Raw genomic sequence first — 21129 nt, 5'->3', positions numbered from 1 at the left:
GTAAATAAATAAGTTCTTAAATAAGTGTCTGAAATAACATGAATTGTAATTTGATAATGAGGTCTGATATATACAAATATTGTGATTTAATTAGAATTGTTTTAAACAATGATTGCAAACTTTCATCTGAGACTCATCTCGTTTAGCATGTTGATTATGATGTCTCAAATTATTAATGATTTGTATATACATATATGTTTTTATTACTATTGTAAAATGTTAATGTACTTTAAATTCAAATAAATTCAAATAAATTCAATGTGTATTACATAAAAAGACAAATGTGACAGAATGGCATTTTATTCACATATACCCAACTGTTACGTATCATTATGTATTGGTTTACGAGCAGTTTATGTTGCGTTAAGTGTAGTTGAATAATATCTTTTGGAGAATATTATAATCTTTGCTTTTGTTCGGTTTTTACATTTGCAAGACTTGTATGTACAATATTATGTCATTGAAACACAGAATGAATGGTTATGATCACTGGCAGATCCATGGGGGGCACAGCCGGACCGTGCCCCCCCCCCCCCCGAGGCACAAATAAAATTTGTAATGTAAATATGCCGTTCTAACACAAGTGTGCCCCCCCCCCCCCCCCCCCTCTTTTGAAAGCGAGGACCTTTTTTTGTGTCAAATTTTCCTCGGGAAAATATGTCCCTCCTTTTGGAAAATCAATCCTGGATCCGCCCCTGGTTATGATTCATTTTTTATCAAAGCAAATTCTAAAGGTTGCAGGAAGCAAAGGAGGAGGTATACACAGTGTGTCTTTTTAAAGAACTCTTATGATGCTGCAAGCTAAATGGCAGAAACATGTAGGAATTTGGTTGATAGTCTACGTATTGGATTAGAATTTTAAAGGTAGACTTTCATGCATTCCCCCAACAAACTGCCAATAATTCGACACTGTCCTTATATCAAGTTGTATATAATTATGTACATGTATGTAATACGCAGTATAAATTACATTTTCAACTTTTTGGTTTAAAGTTTAATATGGCGTTATTGAACCAAAGATGATATGGGAAGAAGAGTGTGTACTATCAGTATGAATTTTTAAGTAATGATGTTGTTTCTATGCCTGCGTTGCATGGATCAATAAGCCTGCTGTTATTAGGCCTATGTTGTAAACCCATTTGGTATTGAAAAATGATGAGTGTCGAGTATCTCATTGAAAAATACTATAGATTTATAGCATGTTAACTAGACTTATAATGTTTATTTGGTATATTCATGTCTTTGTATTTTATTTACGATATTGTAGCTTAATCTACTCGGATTGTGCACATTCACTTAAGTACAGTACCTATCTGCCCGAAGAGGTCAGTTCAGTAAATAATTTAACTATTTAGTGTTGAAGAATAAACAAAATACAACCCTGCTTCCATTTACTCCCTTGAAATATGTTTTTTTATTCTTTATACTCCTTTATTAGTGATGATAGTACTGCAAAGAATCAAGAGAATTGTGAGAGAGCAAGAATAACTCAATGTTGTAATTAAAGAGGGAATTCTAGTTTGAAAATAATGTGATTTCAACTGAAATCAGAAAAATATAACTATGGCCCCGGTAAGCTGGGGTGCTGAAGCACCCCCCCAAGATTTTTTCAGGGGGTGCTACATTTAAGGCAGCACCCCTGGAAATCAGGTTGATAAGCAAAGAAATAACAGGGAGGGGGTTGTTGCTCCCAAATGAAGATTTTGGCAGTACCTTTTTTCTGCTTGTCAAACTTAATATTAGAAACCCCCATCAACTTGGAGTGACTTTTTTTTTTTTGGGGGGGGGGGGAGGGAGGGCTTAGTGTAATTTCTTTAACAAAACCCCAGCACCCCCTATTTAAAAATCGTGCTTAGGGCACCCTGAATAAAACACTGAAAGTTTAATCAAAATAGGATAAAATAATTATAATGGCTTTTCAAAATTTTGCATTAGTTCGGAGAAAGAGGTTCCATACATGTACATGTCAATGAACATGATGCATATACAATGGGTGAGCTGATATTATATCCCCACTATTTCTTTTGTATTTTGATTGTATGAAATTTAGTTTATTCATATTTTGTCCTCCAAGAATGCAAAAATATGACAACTGACTTACATGAGAAAATAATTCCTTATATTTACTTTGTTACAAAGGATTCATATTTTTACACTCCTGTATGAACGTATGAAATAATTAAGATTTCATGTTGGCCTAATAAAATATTAAGAAAAAAGTGAAGACAGGCCATCATCAGCTCATCTATCGCATATTCATGATGGCATGCACATACCCTATTCCACAAAATTTTGATTTAATTTCTAGGAATTTATTGTAGATATGCTTATTTTTCAGCCTAAAGAAACTCTTTAAAAATGTTAATCTACTGGTTATGATAGTGGACATGTTATTAAGATGCGCAGGTTTTGTGAGACTGCATTACAGAATTCACGGTAATGCCACAAGGCCCACTTTACGCCACAATGTTGATTTTCAACCAAAATGAAGCACATATTAGTGACTTGAATTTCATTTTTTAGTAGCATTTAAACTTTGATTTCATTTTTAGTAGCATCTAAACTTTAATTTCATTTTTAGTAGCATCTAAACTTGACTATTTGTGCAATGGTCCTGGATCCCCATCCATCCCATCAGTGGCATACCTAGGATTTTCGTCAGGGGGGGCAAAAAGGTCTTTCAAGCTCGTCGGGGGGGGGGGGGCAGGGATACATGCATGGGTGGTGGCTCGTCAGGGGGGGGGGGGCAGACTGCCCCTCTGCCCCCCCCCCCCCCCGTAGGTACGCTAGTGCATCCCATTATGTAATCAAGGAGTCCCAAAAACTTGCATCTGGCAACTATATACAGTGGGCACAGTCTTGAAAAACTTCATTCAAAAACATAAATCAACCAACAATACAGGAAAAAAGGCTTGTATTCGGATATCCCTTTAATAGTATATAGCAGTAACAATGTGAAATAAAAAATGCATCATTTATATAGACTTGTGAGGAAAATAGACCTACAAATTAACCATCATGCCCCCCCCCCCCCCATCCTCAATACATCGCAATTAGCCCAGTCCTTTTAGGGTTAAGTGTTTAGTGAATAAATCTATGACTAACATTTTATCTATATTGATTTAAGAAATAGGATTGAGTCAACATGCTATTTTTCCTGTAAAGTAGAAGAATACTCACAAAAGAAATACAAATGAGGATAAAAAACACAAATTTTCCAACATGGGTTATACATATTTTTTTTTCAGATTCATTTCAACAGCTAGAAATGTTTGACCAAATCATTATGAACAAGAATCCAAATCAAATACAAAGTTGTTTGAACAGAAAATAGTCAAATCACAAAACAGGAGAGTAGATTGGTAGAACTTTGAATAAATTGAAAACAAAACAATTCAAAAAATCATATGAACTTTTCAACACTACCCCGATAGGGATATCTAATTGACCAGATTGGTATGTTACTATGATAGTAAGGTACCTTGTCAAACGTTTCTGATGGGTCTTTTAGCAGGAATTCCACAGTAAAGGCACTATGCGTCTTTTCATAGTAACTTTCCTGCATTCCGTAATGTTGTTTGTCTATGATGAACAGTGAGATAGCCGCTTGCGGGATTCCCAGGCAAAAGGCGCGGCTCTAACTTTTGACAAGGTACATGAACCTATGATTGGACAACTCCTTTGCTCCCATACACAAAACGATTTTAGTCAGGATCATGTTGGTATTTTTACTTTTACAAAGACATATATCAATAGACTATCAATGTTATAACACCCTTCTCATGTAGAAAGCCGTGCTTTGAAGAATATCACAAATTCCATACTAAATATTTTATTTTGATGGGAGATATTTCTTGACCACTTATTGAAATCTTCTTACCAAGTTGCTAATTTGACATTTACATGGTCTCAGTGTTCTCATTTTTCAATCAGCCATAATTTATTTGTGCAATATCTTTCAACACTTCATTTTCAATATTATGTTCTCCTTTCACAAAAATGAATTTATTACTGAAGTTGGATTGTAGAGGATTATCTTGAAGTCTTCATCATTTTTCCATGGATTTATCAGGACCATCATCACAGCACAGCGATCTATTAGAGGATCCCTACTGTACAATTGGAGAACACATTTACCCTCACTGAATGAGCTTGCCAAAATACTGAGCAGTTCCACGAGTTACCTTTACAGACATCAAACACTTGCATTTCAAAAGGCCATTAGAGGTATGATCTTCTATCAGAGACACTTGTAATTTCTTTTCATCCTTGACCTTACCATCACTTCCAATGATGTATCAAATGCTTAGATATAAAACATACTGAAAATCTTGATACCATTTCTACTGCAGTAGGAGTATATCTTGCTGTTCCTACTTGAAAACTGATAGTTAAAGTGATGATATAGATCTATGTCTCTCTGACGTGTACAACACAAGTCTCATGGGAGCTATTTTTCTATTACACACGTTCTCTTTTGAAATGCATTAGTTATACAGAGTTAATAACAGCTAATATTTCTTGAATTGATATTTCTTATACTTTACAAGTGCTGGAGATGTTTTATAAAGCTGTTTGATAAATTAAACATGCAAAACCATCTGGTATGCCCCCTCCTACCAGAGCCATGCACTGCCGAAGATCTGGAGTCCTTTTACCCCAAAGCCAGATCTTTTACCCCCCACTGGACAGGTCTTGTGTAATGACCAGAGAAGAAAGAGAGATAAATTAAACATGATGAAGGGTCAAATCAGAGGAGCACTTCACCAGCAGGGGCCCGTCTTACAAAGTGTTGCGATTGATCCAATCAATCACAACTATGGAAAGCCAGCAAAGTCAACATATGAAATGCATGTTTGTTCAAAAATTGTTCTAGATATGAGTGTATATCCATTAAGTCATTGATTTCTTGACAATTTGGTGTGTTTTCTTTTGTTTACAAAGGACATTTTGCAAATTTCCTGTAGAAAAAAATATGACACTGATGGATTTCCATAAAGTTACGATCGATTGGATCAATCGTAACTCTTTGTAAGACGGGGCCCAGGACTTGTCGGATGTTTTATCAAACATAGCCTGTTTTACCCGACAGTTTCCATAGGAACTGTGCTCCTCAGCCAATCAAAATCAAGGAAAGCTGTCAGATCTAACTTGTTAGAAAAAATATTTATGAAACGAGCCCCAGATTATCTATCATTTTATTCCCAAAAAGCTCAAGTTGAATCTGATCTCCATAGATGAAATTCTTGTTAACAGGCATCTGAGTACACGGTCATACTTGTATGACTTGATCAGGATTTAGGGTACTCAAAACCTCTGTCTTGCAGTAAAACAAGTTTATCACAAGACAAGTTACCAGGAAAGTAGTATCTAAAGTCCACCACACACCTCACGACTGACCTACGACCCGATTTTGGAAGAAACATCAATTTGACATTTTTTATGACATAAACATAAATATCTTATCGGGGCCTCAAGGATAAATATCAGAATTCTGATATCAAATTTTTTAATAGTAGCATATATATTCAGTTGGCAGAAATGGTTAAAAGTGGTTAAGATCATAGCTAATGTTACGACTGCTATGACGTCATTACAATTCTGAATTGAATTCGAATTCATACCTATGAAGATTAATGAAATAACAATAAATTTTCATACTACAATTCAGAAGTTTGGGCTCTAGTTTGTTCTACGATTTAATATTCTCATCAACTGTTATAATTTTTTATTCCAAAACTGGGTGTAAGGCCAATCGTAAGGTGGCTGTAAATTATAAACATTTTTGTAAAAATACATCCTGTAACATTTGATAAGCATTTGCTTTTATGAATGAGCACTGTGATCAATTGTACATAATGACCAATACAATTAGTCACAGATATCCTTCCTATCATTAATCACAGAGCTTTGAGTTACAGGGCCTCCTTGGAGGCTATTTTGAATGAGCAAACATCACAACCTAAAGTCCTGTGTAAATATTATGATTTCCTACAAATGAACAAGAATGCCTCATTTCTCAGCGATTGTGGACCTGGTTGAATAATCTGTTCTTGATGACCTGTGACATGAGACCATGGATGACCTCTATGGTGGACTTGCAGCTGAGGGGGCAAAGAAGAAAGGACAATAATAAGGCATAAAGCATGGTATGCAATTTTTTATTTAAAGGAAAAGCCCACCACAACAAAGAGTTGATTTTGATAAAAAGAGAAGAAATCCAACAAGCATAACACTGAAAATTTCATCAAAATCCGATGCAAAATAATAAAGTTATGACATTTTAAAGTTTCACTTAATTTCACAAAACAGTTATATGCACATCCTGGTCAGTATGCAAATGAGAAAAAAAAATTATGTCATCCACTCACTATTTCTTTTGTATTTTATTATATGAAATATTCAAATTTTCTCCTCATTGTCAAGTGAGACGATTAATTCCTCCCTGAAGATATGAAATTAGCAATGTTTAATACTATATGGTTCAGTCAAGTTGGTACTTTTTGTAAAATCTGTTATAAAATGAAATATTGTACTAGTATAATTCAAATAAATAAAAAAAAGAAATAGTGAGGGACGTCATCAACTGTCTCATTTGCATACCGACCAGGATGTGCATGTAACACTTTTGTGAAAAATAATTGAAACTTTAAAAAGTCATAACTTTCTTATTTTACATCCGATTTTGATGAAATGTTCAGCATCCTGCTAGTTTGATTTTTCTCTATTGATTCATATCACCATTTTTCTTGGGTGAACTTGGCCTTTAAAAAGAAAATTAAGGATTCCTGACAAAAATCAAAATAAATACATATTTTATTTATTTTTGGAAACCATTTCTAAAGTGTAGAATGGACTGAAAATCTCATAAAATAATCTTTTTGTGGCTTCCTGAAAAACCAACACTAAATTTTTAAGATAAGTCTTCAAAGGCTCTCTTGTGAGGAACTGAATGATTCCTACATGAGAGTGCTAGATATCAAAAAAGAAGTTCATATTTGCCTGTTTGACCATGTTTACTGGAGTTGGGCAGTATCCTGGGAGTATGTAGTAAATGATGATAATAATAGTTACATAGTGCTTCTAGGCGCTTTTCATTGTAATCATTATTACCCCAGTCATAGGATCCATCACTGTTCGACACATAAAAAGTACACCATCGCCACTCCCTGGGGAGTATCCTGGCCAGGCAACTGTTTATCAGGGCACACGTGCCAATCTAATCACATTGATGTTCACATCCTACAGGGTGCCCATTTAACACATGGGTGGAGAGTGGCAAACGTGGATAAGTACCTTGCCAAAGAACATAAGCACCGAGTGGGATTTGAACCCTCGACCCATGGTTAACGATTCAAGTGACTGAGCCACTACACCACGACGTATCCACAAGTAGAAGTATTACTTACCTATCTCTTGTAGCTTTTCCTAGTTTGTCTTCAGCCTTCTTTTCATGATCAACAGCAAGCATGAAGCTACCCCGCCCTAACTGACTCTCAGCATTCTCAAGCTTCTCTGAAAGATCTGACACTTGACCTATCGTATAGTCAGCATTCTATCAGAGGGATGTATGTGAGTGAGAGGGAGCGGAAGGGACGCAAAGGGTAACATTGGACAGTAGAGAGGAAGTGATGTATGAGAAAATGGAGGAGAGGAAAAAGGGAGAATGGGAGATGTGAAGATGAGAGAATTGTTTAAGAAGTGAAAGAGAAAGAGAGAGAGAGAAGAGAAAATATGAAAAGTACAGGGGAAGGAAACAAGAAGAAAAAGAATAAGGGTAGAGAGGGATATGGAGAAGAGGAAGAAAAAAAAGAGAGAGAGAAAGGGTGACAGTGAGTGGTAGGGGAGTAGATAAGAGAAATGGGTTAGAGTTGTAAACAGGGTTGTCATTGGGGACATTTTAGTCGTGGTTAGAAAATTGCCTGACACCTTGCCTCAGGGGAAAGAAAGCTAGTAAACTTTATCATTTTTTAATAACTTTCTGTGTAAGTTACTACTGGGCAGGCAGGTGTCCTATTGCATTGAGTGTCAGACAGAAATTTTGAGTGTTGGACGGTTCTGATCGCCGCTGACCACCATAGCATAGCATGAATAAGAATATTTGTGTTGTACAACGCCTCAGAATTTAACGAAGATACGAACAATAATCAATTTTTCCTACACTAATCTATGAAAATGAGGTTAGAATTGACAGGTGAAAGAAATTAGCAAAATCCCCAAGTGCGCATTATAACTGCAGTTTAGAGCAATTAACAAAATCAAAAAAATTGAGACACCTAAGCCGTGGAAAAGTACATTTTATACGGTACGTGTGCAACGGTACAAACTTTGTACATTCAGCCTCCCATTTAATCGTGTACAACAAGCTAAGTAGTCATTGTACAACACTCATTGTAAACCATAAGAGATCGGTCTCTAAATAAAGTTGAAATCATTATTGAGCATTTTCACTTTAAAAAAAAATCATGCAAAGCATCGCATCAATCCGTTGACTTACTGTAAGTAAACTTGATGAGCTGAGTGTGTTGACCCAGTACTTATTCCAGAGTGATTCTAGCAGCTTACGATCCAGAGCTGATTTGAAGTATGAGATCTCTAAACTGTAATACTGCTTGCAATGGACACCAAAGTCTTCTATCTTGTTGAGTGGAATGGTCTGGTATTCTGACGGTCCATCATCAGGTGGTTTGTATCCCTGGGATGGGGAAGGGTGGGGGAGGAGAAAAGTACACTTTCGTTAAACAGGGACACAATTTTGGAAGAAAAAAAAATGATTTTAACGAAAGAGGGGGGGGGGACGGACATTGAAAAAAATATACTTGAAGGTTTGATAGAAATCAGAAAAGGATAAGGACATTTGAATGAAATTCACTATCATTCTTTAATAAACTTCTTATTGTCTGTCTGTTTATGTCCAAACTTTTACTTATTTCATCAGCACAACTTATGACAAAATTTATTTCACACTAAATTTTAACAAGGATCTGCTTGGAAAACACATTTTGTCCCCTTAAAGGAAAAGTCCACCCCAGCAAAAAGTTGATTTGAATAATAAGAGAAAAATCCAACAAGCATAACACCTAAAATTTCATCAAAATCGGATGTAAAATAAGAAAGTTATGACATTTTTAAGTTTCGCTTAATTTCACAAAACAGTTACATGCACATTCTGTTCGGTATGCAAATGAGGGAACTGATGACATCACTCACTCACTATTTCTTTTGTATTTTATTATATGAAATATGAATTATTCTAATTTTCTCCACATTGTCCAGTGAGACAAAGTTTTATTCCTCCCTGAACATGTGGTATTACCTTTGTTATAACATCTTACGGCTCAGTTAAGTTGGTCCTTAATGTCAAATTGGTGAAAATTGAAATATTGTATAATTCAAACAATATAAAACAAAAGAAATAGTGAGTGATGGACATCATCGACTCTCTCATTTACATGTCACTAAGTTGTGCATATAACTGTTTTGTGAAAAATAAGCAAAACTTTAAAATGTCATAACTTTCTTATTTTACATCCGATTTTGATGAAATTTTCAGCACTATGCTAGTTTTTTTTCTGAAAATCAAAACAAAAAGATCTGATTTTTCTCTATTTATTCAAGTCATAATTTTCCTGGGGTGGACTTGACCTTTAAAGTACGCAAATGTTGCCCAGGTATTTTTTTTTTACACCTTATACCCCATAGAATTACAATATACACCGAATGTTCCTGAGCTTTGTAATTGTATGAACGAGGCTGAATCCAACTTTAAAAGTTCAATTTCAGTGAAATAAAAGGAATAGTAAAAGTTTCAGTCTCAGATGAACTACTGCTCGGTTGATACTTGTATCATCACAACATCAGAAGTGATAAAAGAACCCAATCCCATCAGTGGCATTCTGGTGAGCCAGGGTGGCAGAGTTCAACCTAGAAACATTACCTTTGGATACGTTCTGAAAGCACCGATATTGACCTTTCCTGCAGATATTGTCCTGACCGGATCAACCTGTATGAAAAACAAGCCATACTTAAGCTGGTAACTAAATGTTATCTAAGATTTTTATGTATCAAACTGCATGTGACAACAAGAGTGTCGCTACAGCGAGCACATAATACGCCCGCCTGTAACACAGAAATTAGAGTTATTGATCAAGCAAGAAAAGTGGAAGGTGGCAACTTCCCCTTTGACCTTCTGACCTCAGAATCAATAGAATTCCTGGGATCCATACTAGTATCATACACACCAAATTATATTAGCCTAGGTTAAGTTAAACTAAAGTTATCGCGTTTACAAGGACTTCAGAAGGGTAAGATGAAAACATGTAACTGTGACCTTGACCTTCTGACCTCAAAATCAATAGGATTTCTGGGATCCACGTTAGTATCATACACATCAAATTATATGAGCGTTTACAAGGAAAAAATAACGGACGGACGGACACCAAGCGCAATACCATAATACGTCCCACGGGCGTATAAAATAATATGTACTTGGATAGAATATCATACCATTTAAATCAAATGCATGAGGCTAACTGAAATTCCCAGAAGTCATAAACCAGAGCTGTGTTTTGCAATGGCCAATCAAGCTCACTATTTCATACACATTATGTTCAAACTACAGACCAGGAACCAATCAGAATCGTGCTTTCAATCACTATTTGCAATCCATTGCAAACCTCTGTGTTACGGGGCTCAGGGATTTAAACTTTCATGGTCCAGTGGATAAATCTCTGGACATTGAATCACAAGGTACCAGGTTCAAATCCCTGCTGCAACACAAATGTCCTTTCGTAGGACATAAAGCTACATTTGCTACACTCGACTCAGGTGAGGTACATGGGTACCTGGCAGGAATTATAGTTCCTTGAAATGCTTGTCCACTGTAAAATCTTCCAGGCTAATAAAGCATCTAATATCCAAAGTCCTTTAGAAGCACATAGTGACGTTAATGGTTAAATGATAATATGATGTGCAATTTGCTTTATATTCATAATAATAATAATAATGCATTATAATTGAAGAAATACACCTACCACAATGGCCACAAAAGGTTCTTGAAACTGTTGATTTAACATCTGTGTTCCTACATCAATACCTGATAGCCAGCACCCATATCCAGGATGACTGTGATACCAACCTATAGCATTTTCTAAACGTCCAACCTGTAATCATAAGGACAATTAAAAACATAGTAGGGTTTGTAAATAACAATAAGAATTACCAACATCACTGAAAGGGTCTGGGTAGTCTGCTGCGCATATTTACTGACTTCAAGAAATTGGAAGGAGAGGGGCAAACAAGTTTTATAGGTAAAACTTTACGCCCACAACAAGGTATGATACAAGGTACAATACATATCCTTTACTTGACTTATGCTGCAGTCACATTTCCCCTACGATGTCCACAAGGTGAGTTGAAAACAGCCGTTTTACGGATTCCTTTATGAACCACATACAGAAAGCTGGTACAAAAATCATAAAAACAGCTGTTTTCAACTCACCGGACGGCTATCGTCAGCAAACTGTGACTGCGCCATCGAAGGATCTGAATGGGTAGCCTACAATGACTTGCATACTGAAGGCCCTTGCCAGTGCAGACCTGGGTCTGGGCACTTACATGTTTTGTGTTTTCAATATAAGTAGTAAATATACAGTGAAACCTGTGGATAAAGACCTTCAAAGAAGGAAGACAGGAATAGTGGTCTTTCTAAGCAGGTGGGTGTTTCATAAAGCTGATTGCTAGTTACGAATGACTTTAAGAACGACTGGTGACCTTTTCTTGTGCTTTAAGATATATCCCTAGTACTTAAATGATTTAGCACCTAAGAACATGTTCCAGTCGTTCGTAACATTGTGCGTAACTTAACAAACAGCTGCATGAGACACCCAATAGCTGAACTTAATGGACATAATACATGTTTGAATGGGTTGAATTATTAAATGGAATACAACTTTTGATCTTTTTAGTCCATTGGTCAGTACAGTAGGTTTGACTCTATTCATAATTTGAACCAAATAATAACTTACATGTTTGGCATTTTCAATATAAACAAATTTATGTCTCATTATTCAAGAGAAACCAAACTTGTAGTCTATATAAACAGGTGGTAGATAAAGCAGATTTAAATATAACCATAATTAAACCATAAAAAATTGTCATTTTCAATTTATAAGCAACTAAAATGTATAATCATGATAAGAACCTTTATGGCCCGAATTCACAAAGGTGGTTTTTGAAAACCCATGGTTGAGTCCGTGGTTTATGCAGATTTCCTGTATAAATTACGCTTAATTTAGCGCATATCAGGCGCGTGTATAAAACATGTCCAATGCTGATGCGCGCATTTGTCACAGTGCGCCAAATTGACGCCCGTTACCATGGTTAGATATGCTATTTTATTCATGAGTCCACTGTTTGAAGAGTGGACTCATGAATAAAATAGCGTATCTAACCATGGTAACAGGCGTCAATTTGGCGCACTGTGACAAATGCGCGCATCAGCATTGGACATGTTTTATACACGCGCCCGATACGCACTAAATTAAGCGTAATTTATACAGAAAATCTGCATAAACCATGGACTCAACCGTGGGTTTTCAAAACCACCTTTGTGAATTTGGGCCTATATGTTTGGTATTTTCAATAAGCAACTACATATTCATAATAAGGACCTTACATGTCTTGCATTTTCAGTACGCAGATATATATACAGTCGTGCTCAAAATTAGTTAGTGAACCCCACTAGAAAATAAACGTGTTCAAGTTCTGCCATGCTTTAGATGTCCAATAGTGAAGTCAGGTGATAAAACATTACATCCAATAAAACTGTTTTCGAACATTGTAGTGTTGGGCAATTCCAAGCAAAAGTGGACATTTTCCAAAAATTTGTATTGACTCTATTTCAAATCTGGATCAAATTTTTCTTTCAAAACTGAAATTTCATAAATACAAAAGGGGAAAATAATTAGCTACAATTTTTTTTCTTACGCATCTCCTTATAGGAGAATCCAAACCATACAAGAAATTCTTTATATGGGACTTCATATATTGGTTTTTACTTAATTTCAATTTAACAGAAAACAATTGCTTGTTTTGTAAAATTTTCTCTTAGATAATCTGAAGGTCATCATTTTACATCATATCAAACGAAAATTTTAAAATATAAGTTCATTTTACGCTGCTCGTGAGAGGATATTTCTGATGTCACTCCGTAACCGGGTATGGGTTTACGTTTTAAGTTGTAATTAATGAAATAATACACCAATTTTATAATGTAATGCAGCATATTACAGCCAGAACAACATAGAATCCAATCAATAAATCAAACTTATGATAGCAATTCAAAGTTCAGAGTATAAGCAATATGTTTTCTCCTCAAATATATGTCTATTTTGCGTCACTCCATAACCATGTTTATGAATATTCATCTCATTAATTCAGTGGATCAAAATAACAAATGTTATCATTTTGAAAAGTGGGTTTCAGCAACTACTGTCAGGTACCACTTCTTGGCAAATAGCTATTCAAATATTGGTGATATCTTTTTTTGAATGCAAAAAAGTTGTTTCTGAATGTCACTCTGTAACCATGGAACTGCCCTGTTGTCTACATTCAACACTCTGCATGATGGAGTGTGTTTTGGGGTAGGGTTCACTATTGAGCACAACTGTATTCACAAGGAACTTACATGTTTGGCATTCTCAATATAAGCAGCCATATATTCATATGCAGCAGCCTGAGCATTGACTCTCGTCTCTGTGCCTTCAACAGGAAGAGCGAAGCAATCCATTACTATCATCGTCTCACCATCAACCTGTAAATAGTGAAAAGGAAAGGGTTTATATTCATAACTTGGCCTATGACCAGTTGGTCTAAATGAAAAAGGGTGTAGATAAATCAGCAATTCATCAATGAAACAAGATGAGAAAACTTTGCGATGTACATGACAGCAGAAAAAGAAAGATAATAGAAAGTGTGCAAACGGAATTAAAAATATACATAGGTATTATACCTTTCCAAGGAGCAGTCCCATGACCTCTAGTGTTCCTCCTGATCTTGCATGCATTACCATCTTCAACAGTGCTAGGGCTGAGATCTTGATATACTTGAAATACTGGTTGCTGTCAATGAAGGTGCAGAGAGAATAGGAAGACTTGTAAGGAGATTTACATGTAACAGTTTAATAAAGCCAAATAATACATTTTCTTAGGAAGAAAAGAATACATATACAGGGGTGTATATATTTTTCCTCCTTAAGTGGAAATCCCTTTATAAAAGCAAGACCAAAGCAAAAAATTACAACAATTAATTGATTTCAGAGCTGAATTTTCTCCCCAAATACATTCTCTAATCAATTGATCCCCAAAATGTTAGATAAATTACATTGGGCATCAAGAACATCTGTGTGATGGATTTGTGCTTCTAGTCTCAGTCTAACATCAGCTTCATTGTTTTGTATGCAGCTTTAACATGGACTGAAGTTAGCAATTAAAATCCTAGGATGCAAATGTTTAGTGAAACCTTCTTCTTCCTCTCAGAATACAGACCACCTTCTGGTGTTTTATCGTACCATTACAGGTTTTGCCGGGAACTGACAGGTACGAATGTATTTTGATAGCTACATGTAGCTTCAGTCCATATATAAAAAGGCAGAGAAGACGAAGTGCAAATGAAACTTGAAGTAGAACCATAACATCAATATTGAAGCCAATGCGTGATGTGGTTTGAATTCTGTCGACAATGCACCGACAGAGATTCATCATAGCGACTGTGAAATCTGCGCAAATATTTGGCTAATTAGAGCTTGGAAAAAAGGGGTGAAAATTTCATAATTCTGCGGTTAATGAAATCTATTATTAGCGCCAACATTCCTCAAGGCAACAGCTGTGCACAGCTCAACCCTATTAAACAACCATTAGATCTTTTGCTAAATAAACAAAAGGTGTTAGTCTGATAAATTCCAAATAGATGTCTATAATTTCATGCTCAGATGATTTTAGGAATGCCAGTTAGAACCTTGCACCTTGAAGAAATAATCCCTTTTGCAGCTCATACTTGAAGCTAAACTGGGATGGGTGCATGTGCAGTCAATGGCCGACAGTGACGTTGGATGTTGGAGGTTATTTACAAAAAAAAAGGTGGAGGGTGCAAGTAAAAACATGGCGATTCGGTTTACAATATCAACCGAAGTCCAGCAGGTGGCTGCAAACTTTTTGAGTTTTGTTTGATTACAACATGACTTAATTCATTACTGGAAGAATGTTGTATGGTGGTGTGACCTTAATTCGCGCGTTACCTAATTTTGCGCACAGTCGAATATCTCTTTATCTAATTAATATCTTGAAAAACTTATATAACCAACAGAAAAGCCACCCAAAATTATCCAGTATGGTAATTTTGTTGAAGGCAAGGTCTCAATTTGTGAAAATATTGGCAAATCATTGGGGAATTTTGTTACCTTTTACGTCCGCTCCGAGAAAATCTGATCTTCTCGACAATCATCAAGAAATCGCCAGTTCGCAAGCAGAGGTCTCCAAATAAGTAAAATGTGATACCAACCGAATTTATGCCATTTTAACCTCCATCTGATATAATTATCTTACGTTTGTCTGTTTGATTTCTTTTCTAAAGCTTTGCAAAATGATCGTGCGCAAATTAAGGTCACACTTTTTAATGGCAAGTTTTCAGCCAAGCACGCACTAGTCGATCGCCATGGAATTTTTAGATCGCGATACGAGCGAAACCCTTGACCTACTTTATAATTTCATCAAGCGAATTTGACTTTGGGATTTTGCCTTCCATCTGGTATTTATGATTTTGATTAATTTTGTGTGAACTATGAGAATTTTTTGACTGAAAATCAACTTCATGATAATTTTTAAAATGTGCGCAAATTATGGTCACCCCATCATACATATCAACAGCTGAGCTTCCAGGAACATCTTCTTATCATTTACCCAAATCACAAATGAGAAGCAGACAATGTTGACGCATGATCAGCTCAGGTAAAACAAAACTTCATTTTCAAAATCATCAATCATGAATCATCATAAAAAAGACACAGACAGTGCAAAGACAGAAAGACAAAGGAAAAATAACTGTAGGGCCTATGCTATTCCTCAGTCATTCTTGTTTATTAATCTACTACTAGGTCTAGGGTTTTTTTTCCATGGCTATTCCCCCTGTCAATGCCAAAGTCAGAAGTTAGCCGTGCCATGGCCATGGCGTGCGAAGAAAAAGTGTTTTTGTAGAATTGTGAAGTGGCCGGCCAAGGCAAGCCAGTGGCAAGCCTATCCCCTCTTAAATTTACAACACAGATTGCAACGGTTGGGACTAGTCTGACTGTGGGAGGACAACTTACTCTTTCGACCATGGTTTTGCTTGCAGTATCTCGTGTTGTTGTTTCTTGTCGTACTTGTAAATCTCATCAACATTTTGAACAAGTTCAACGTTATTAGACATTTCCCATGTCTTTTGGGCTATCTCACGATCCATGTCACCTATTTTCTTCAGAATTTCGCAGAGAGAAAAGTCAAGGTCGTCACTGGAGTTAGCCCATAGAGATGTATACTAATTATATCTCTATGAGTTAGCCCCTATTTTTCTGAAATTAATAATAATAAAATAGGCAAAAGAGAAAAGAGAAGAGAAGCAAAGAGAAGAAAAGGAAAGAAAAAGAAAAAGAAAAGAAAAGGAAAGAAAGGAAAAGAATAAAAGGAATAAAAGGAAAGGAAAAAAGGAAAGGAAAGCTAGAAAGAAAAGGAAACAAAAAAGAACAGAAATAGATAAAACAAAAAAAAAAATGAAAAGAAGAGAGAAAAAAATTCATAGAAGATATAAAGAGAAATGAAAAAAAAAATAAGGGAATAGAAAAGAAACAAACTGAAGGAGAGAACAAAAAAAGAAACTATATATCATTTTTTACAGCTTTGATTGGCAAAATAGTCATGATATATGGTTGCCATTAAAACCATCAAGGAAAGAGAAAGAAGGGGGGAGAACTATAAAATCTGAATCTGTTTGATTTGGTTTCGTTTTTGAGGGGCTTTTTTGTGTGTGTTTTTTAATGCCAAATACATGCAGATCGATGACCAGTATCTAATGAAAGCATATTGGTGATCAAGCTCAGTGACAATTGTAGTTGCAAGCCTGTAATATATTTTTTCTTTCAAATTCTTTTCTTGTCCGCAAAATGAAATAACAAGTCACCATTTCTTTGTCAGGCATCGTTTTTTTTCTGCTACTTGAGAAAATTTGACAAATTGACCCCCCCCCCATGCATCCCACAATATTCATTACATTACAAGAAATTAATTTTAACTTTCAAAATTTCTGACAAATGCCTTAACCATCTGAGGGGTCAGCATGATGATGAAGATAAATAAGGGGTCAGTAAGTTTTTTAAATGCCCTTCTAGATCTGTCAAGTAAAAGAAAAAAATGATTAACTTGAAAAAATGGTTGACATTGTCATCCAAGAAATTTTGACAAGCAGAAAGAAAGAAAGCAGTTCTAATTTGACCAGCTCTGCCTTTTTTATGTGGACCCCCGCCCCCCCCCCCCCCAAGAAAAAAAAATGTTAGGTATTAAATATGAAGAAGGGATTGTCCAAGTACATTCTTCAATATAACATATACACTATTCATACATAATCATTATAGTTGCATTTTTTTTAATGATATTAATCACAGTTCCGCTACCCAAGTCAGTAAAATTTGGAACTGAGGAGACACATAATGTATAACAAGGAGATACAACTGAGGGATGCTACCTGTGTCATTACCATAAGTTACTTACTATACATATGTTGTTACATAAAAAAACATACAGACAAAAACGACTCAAAATCCACTGAACTTTTATGATTACACAAGCACACCATGCTATCACATCGAGGCGGGTTTCAAATGGTGATACAGAAGTGATTACAGGGGTGGGTCTAGCGTTTTACAGAGGGGGTTTGACCGAGAAATTTGACAAGCAAAAAAAAAAAGACTTCAGTACAAAATGAAGGTCAATTTGGTACCAAGAAGTTTGACAAGCAAAAAAAAAGGAAAAAGAAAACAACTATGAAATTAGGTAATTTGGGGGGGTTGGCTCAAAAATCTTACTTGTTTTTTACTTGGCAGCTCAATCTGAAGACCATATAGGCCAACTTTTCTGCCTTGCGGTCTGTATTCATCTATTTATTGGGGAAAGGGGGGGGGGTGCTGTGTTGATCAAACCAAAGTTTTTTCCTCATAATATTTGCTCTTTTAACATAATGCTCTTAAATGAGGAACAGGGTCCTGTAAAGACTTGTTATAATAGCAAATACACAATATCTATACCAAATAGACTATCAACCAATCAGATTGAAAGATTTCAGTGACTTTTAACTGTTATTGCAAATTTGCTATTATAAAAAAGTTTTACGAAACAGGCCCATCAATTAAGTAAAATTTCTAATTTGCTATCGAATACAAGACAGCTTATGCATAATTGCACACCAGAAACAACACATCACATAATATTTTTTCTCATTTTTAAGAAAACAGTATCACTGTCTCTTTAATTAATATTCTTTAATTTCATTGTCACAAAAGAAATTGCTTTATCAAGTACTTTTAATCAAGTTCATTTATACATGTACGCATACTGAACATTAAATTATACTCACAACCGACTGATCTATACAACTTTTTAAGACACTTCTATTATAAACATTTGGAATCACACACACACATTCTAATTGTAAGCCATTCATTAGGAATTCTCACAATAATCAAGGTTTCAGTAAAGTCACTTTTCAGTACTTAGCACAAAATATATCTTGAATAATCACAGCTAAATTCATTCACTTTTTTAGTAGTACCCTCAACCGTGGCACTTCATACACCAGAAGGCTGTTTCATAAAGCTGATTGTAATTTAAGAATGACTTTATAAATGACATACACAAAGTTGTGCATGACTTACAAACATCTTTGTGAAACTCCATCCCCGACTCCTGAGTGGCTATTGACAAACTTCTGGATAACGATATCCGTAATACTACCCCCCCCCCCCTCCAATGATATTCACCTTCTTGTCATTTATAAAATACATGTACAGCCTCATGATATCACACGAAAAAATTTATTTTGAAAAAAATAGGTTGCAGGATATCTTTATCTAAAGTTGATTCAGAGCCTCCTAGGGCTGATCGCACAAAAGAGCTTTGCAAGGACCGTCTTTCGTGGTGCTGATTTAATTACATTACTAGAAAGCGCCTCATACAGCGCATGGGTAACACGAAAGACCGGTCCTTGCCAAGACCCTTGCGTGCCCCTTGTATCTAAAGTCACCACGGCTAACGGTAATAATTCAAAATAAATATTGATATGTCGATAAATATTTCCAATTGAAGAAGACATTGGTAGAAGAATTCTCAATATGATATATCACAAGCAAATAAATATACAATGAATACTTCAACAATTACACATTTCTTGGCAAAGACTTCCCTGGAATACAATATGCTCAATTACATAATTCTCTATATAACATCTGTGTAATATTCCATATAAAGTTGGAATTTTGTTACCAAAAATAATGTTAGACAATAGTGGCGTCTGAATGCTCTAAACCAACAAGTTTGGAAGGTTGAACCGTTGTCAACACACAATGGCTTGCCCTTCCAAACCTTTGCCTGACCTGGTGGGTGTTTCATAAGGCTGATCGTAAAGTTATGAACGACTTTACGCACGACTGGAACAAGTTCTTAGGTCATAACTCAATTACATACATGTATAGATATCACATAGCACAAGAAAGGATCACCAGTCGTGCGTAAAGTCATTTGTATCTTACGATCTGCTTTATGAAACACCCACCCGGCCCTTGTTTCATAAACAGTTTACAACTACACCTACGATAGCTTTTAGATTATTGTAAATACCATGGTAATCTTGATTGTGATTGGCTGCTGAGCCCTGTAACCATTGTTGTTCTAAAGGAATAGTTACCCTAGCTTAAATTCTTATGAAATGGCCCCAGAGTGCTCTGGCGCCACTGTGAAAGAGTGAGCAACTCCCTTCCCCAGACCCCCAGAGTGAATAGGAAATGCCTCATGTATGATCAGAAGATCAGACACTAGACTAGAGATTTCAATGTTTTCTGTAGTCTACCCCTGCTTGGTTATCTCAAAATGAACTAACCCTTTGCCTACAAACTAAAATATAAATATTCTGTCCAAGATTTGGGGAATGCTGAATGATAACTTTGGTTTATGGCTTGATACAACTGGAATGTCAATTTCAAAGAGGACGAACAAAACTTAACTCAAGGTACCTTAAATAAAAGCCCGAGCCACTGTGTGTACAGGTATTGTGGTCCAGTGGATAAGTCTCCACAACTGAATCACAAGGTTTCAGGTTCAACTCCCTGCTGCAGCACTAATGTCTCTCAGCAATACATTCATCAATAATTGCATCATTTATTCATTATGTACCTGGCAAAAATGAATTCCTTAAAATGCTTGTGTACTCTATAGTCTATAAACAGCTTCCAACACTAAGTCAAAGGTATAACAAAAGTCCTTTGGAAGCCCATAGAGACATTAGATGATGCGGCTTACATCAGAAAATGTTACATTCAGCAAATTTTCCACTTCTAATCCCCAAATTCTGCATAGCCAAGGCAATGGGGAATAGGGATAACTGCCCAGTATTCGAACATGTGGTAAATCAAAGGATGCATCTATTGTTAAAATACTGTTCAAAATATTTTGACTTCACATGTTATTCTACTATGTCCAAATCTGAAACACAAGTTGCATACAATGAAGCTTTGTGGCGATTTCCTGGTTTAAATTTATCTTTATTCCCTATAACTTTGCAACATACTTGTCATTTTAAGATGGTAATTTCTGCATAATCAAAGACTTCATCTTGCTCATTCTATGCTTGGCAGATACGTACCAAATAATTGCCTATGTGGAAGCTAGATTGTGAAAAGTATGTGATGTATTTACCTTTTCACATCAAATTTCTTCTACATCAAACACAAATTTCGGTGGTCCAAAGAGTTTTGACTTAGGCAGACTTCCCTGTTCGAAAACCTTAATAGTAATAATTATTCAAATTCATATCATATAGACAAAAAAACGATAC

General features: G+C 35.7%; 1 protein-coding gene across 1 annotated transcript; it reads right to left on the bottom strand.

Moving 5' to 3' along the window:
- Positions 1–2912: 2912 nt before the first annotated feature.
- LOC129279938 (COP9 signalosome complex subunit 5) lies at positions 2913–17560 on the bottom strand. Its single transcript, XM_064112543.1, has 8 exons — positions 16361–17560; positions 14012–14120; positions 13688–13813; positions 11034–11162; positions 9938–10003; positions 8498–8695; positions 7410–7555; positions 2913–6104 (listed from the first exon to the last, which is right to left on the bottom strand). The coding sequence occupies exons 1-8, from the start codon at positions 16492–16494 to the stop codon at positions 6020–6022; spliced, it is 993 nt and encodes a 330-aa protein (XP_063968613.1). The 5' UTR covers positions 16495–17560; the 3' UTR covers positions 2913–6019.
- Between the last annotated feature and the right edge of the window lie 3569 nt (positions 17561–21129).

Source organism: Lytechinus pictus, chromosome 17 (assembly GCF_037042905.1).
Source record: "Lytechinus pictus isolate F3 Inbred chromosome 17, Lp3.0, whole genome shotgun sequence".
NCBI classification, from domain to species: Eukaryota; Metazoa; Echinodermata; class Echinoidea; order Temnopleuroida; family Toxopneustidae; genus Lytechinus; species Lytechinus pictus.
This window is presented reverse-complemented; position numbering and strand designations above follow the sequence as displayed.

Excerpts from the sequence above, each read along its gene's own strand:
- LOC129279938 (XM_064112543.1), bottom strand. The coding sequence starts at position 16,494 with ATGGATCGTGAGATAGCCCAAAAGACATGGGAAATGTCTAATAACGTT. Across the intron at positions 13,814-14,011 it reads TGGGACTGCTCCTTGGAAAG|GTTGATGGTGAGACGATGAT; the intron begins GTATAATACCTA and ends CACTATTTACAG. Across the intron at positions 6,105-7,409 it reads GGAAAAGCTACAAGAGATAG|CTGCAAGTCCACCATAGAGG; the intron begins GTAAGTAATACT and ends TTGCCCCCTCAG.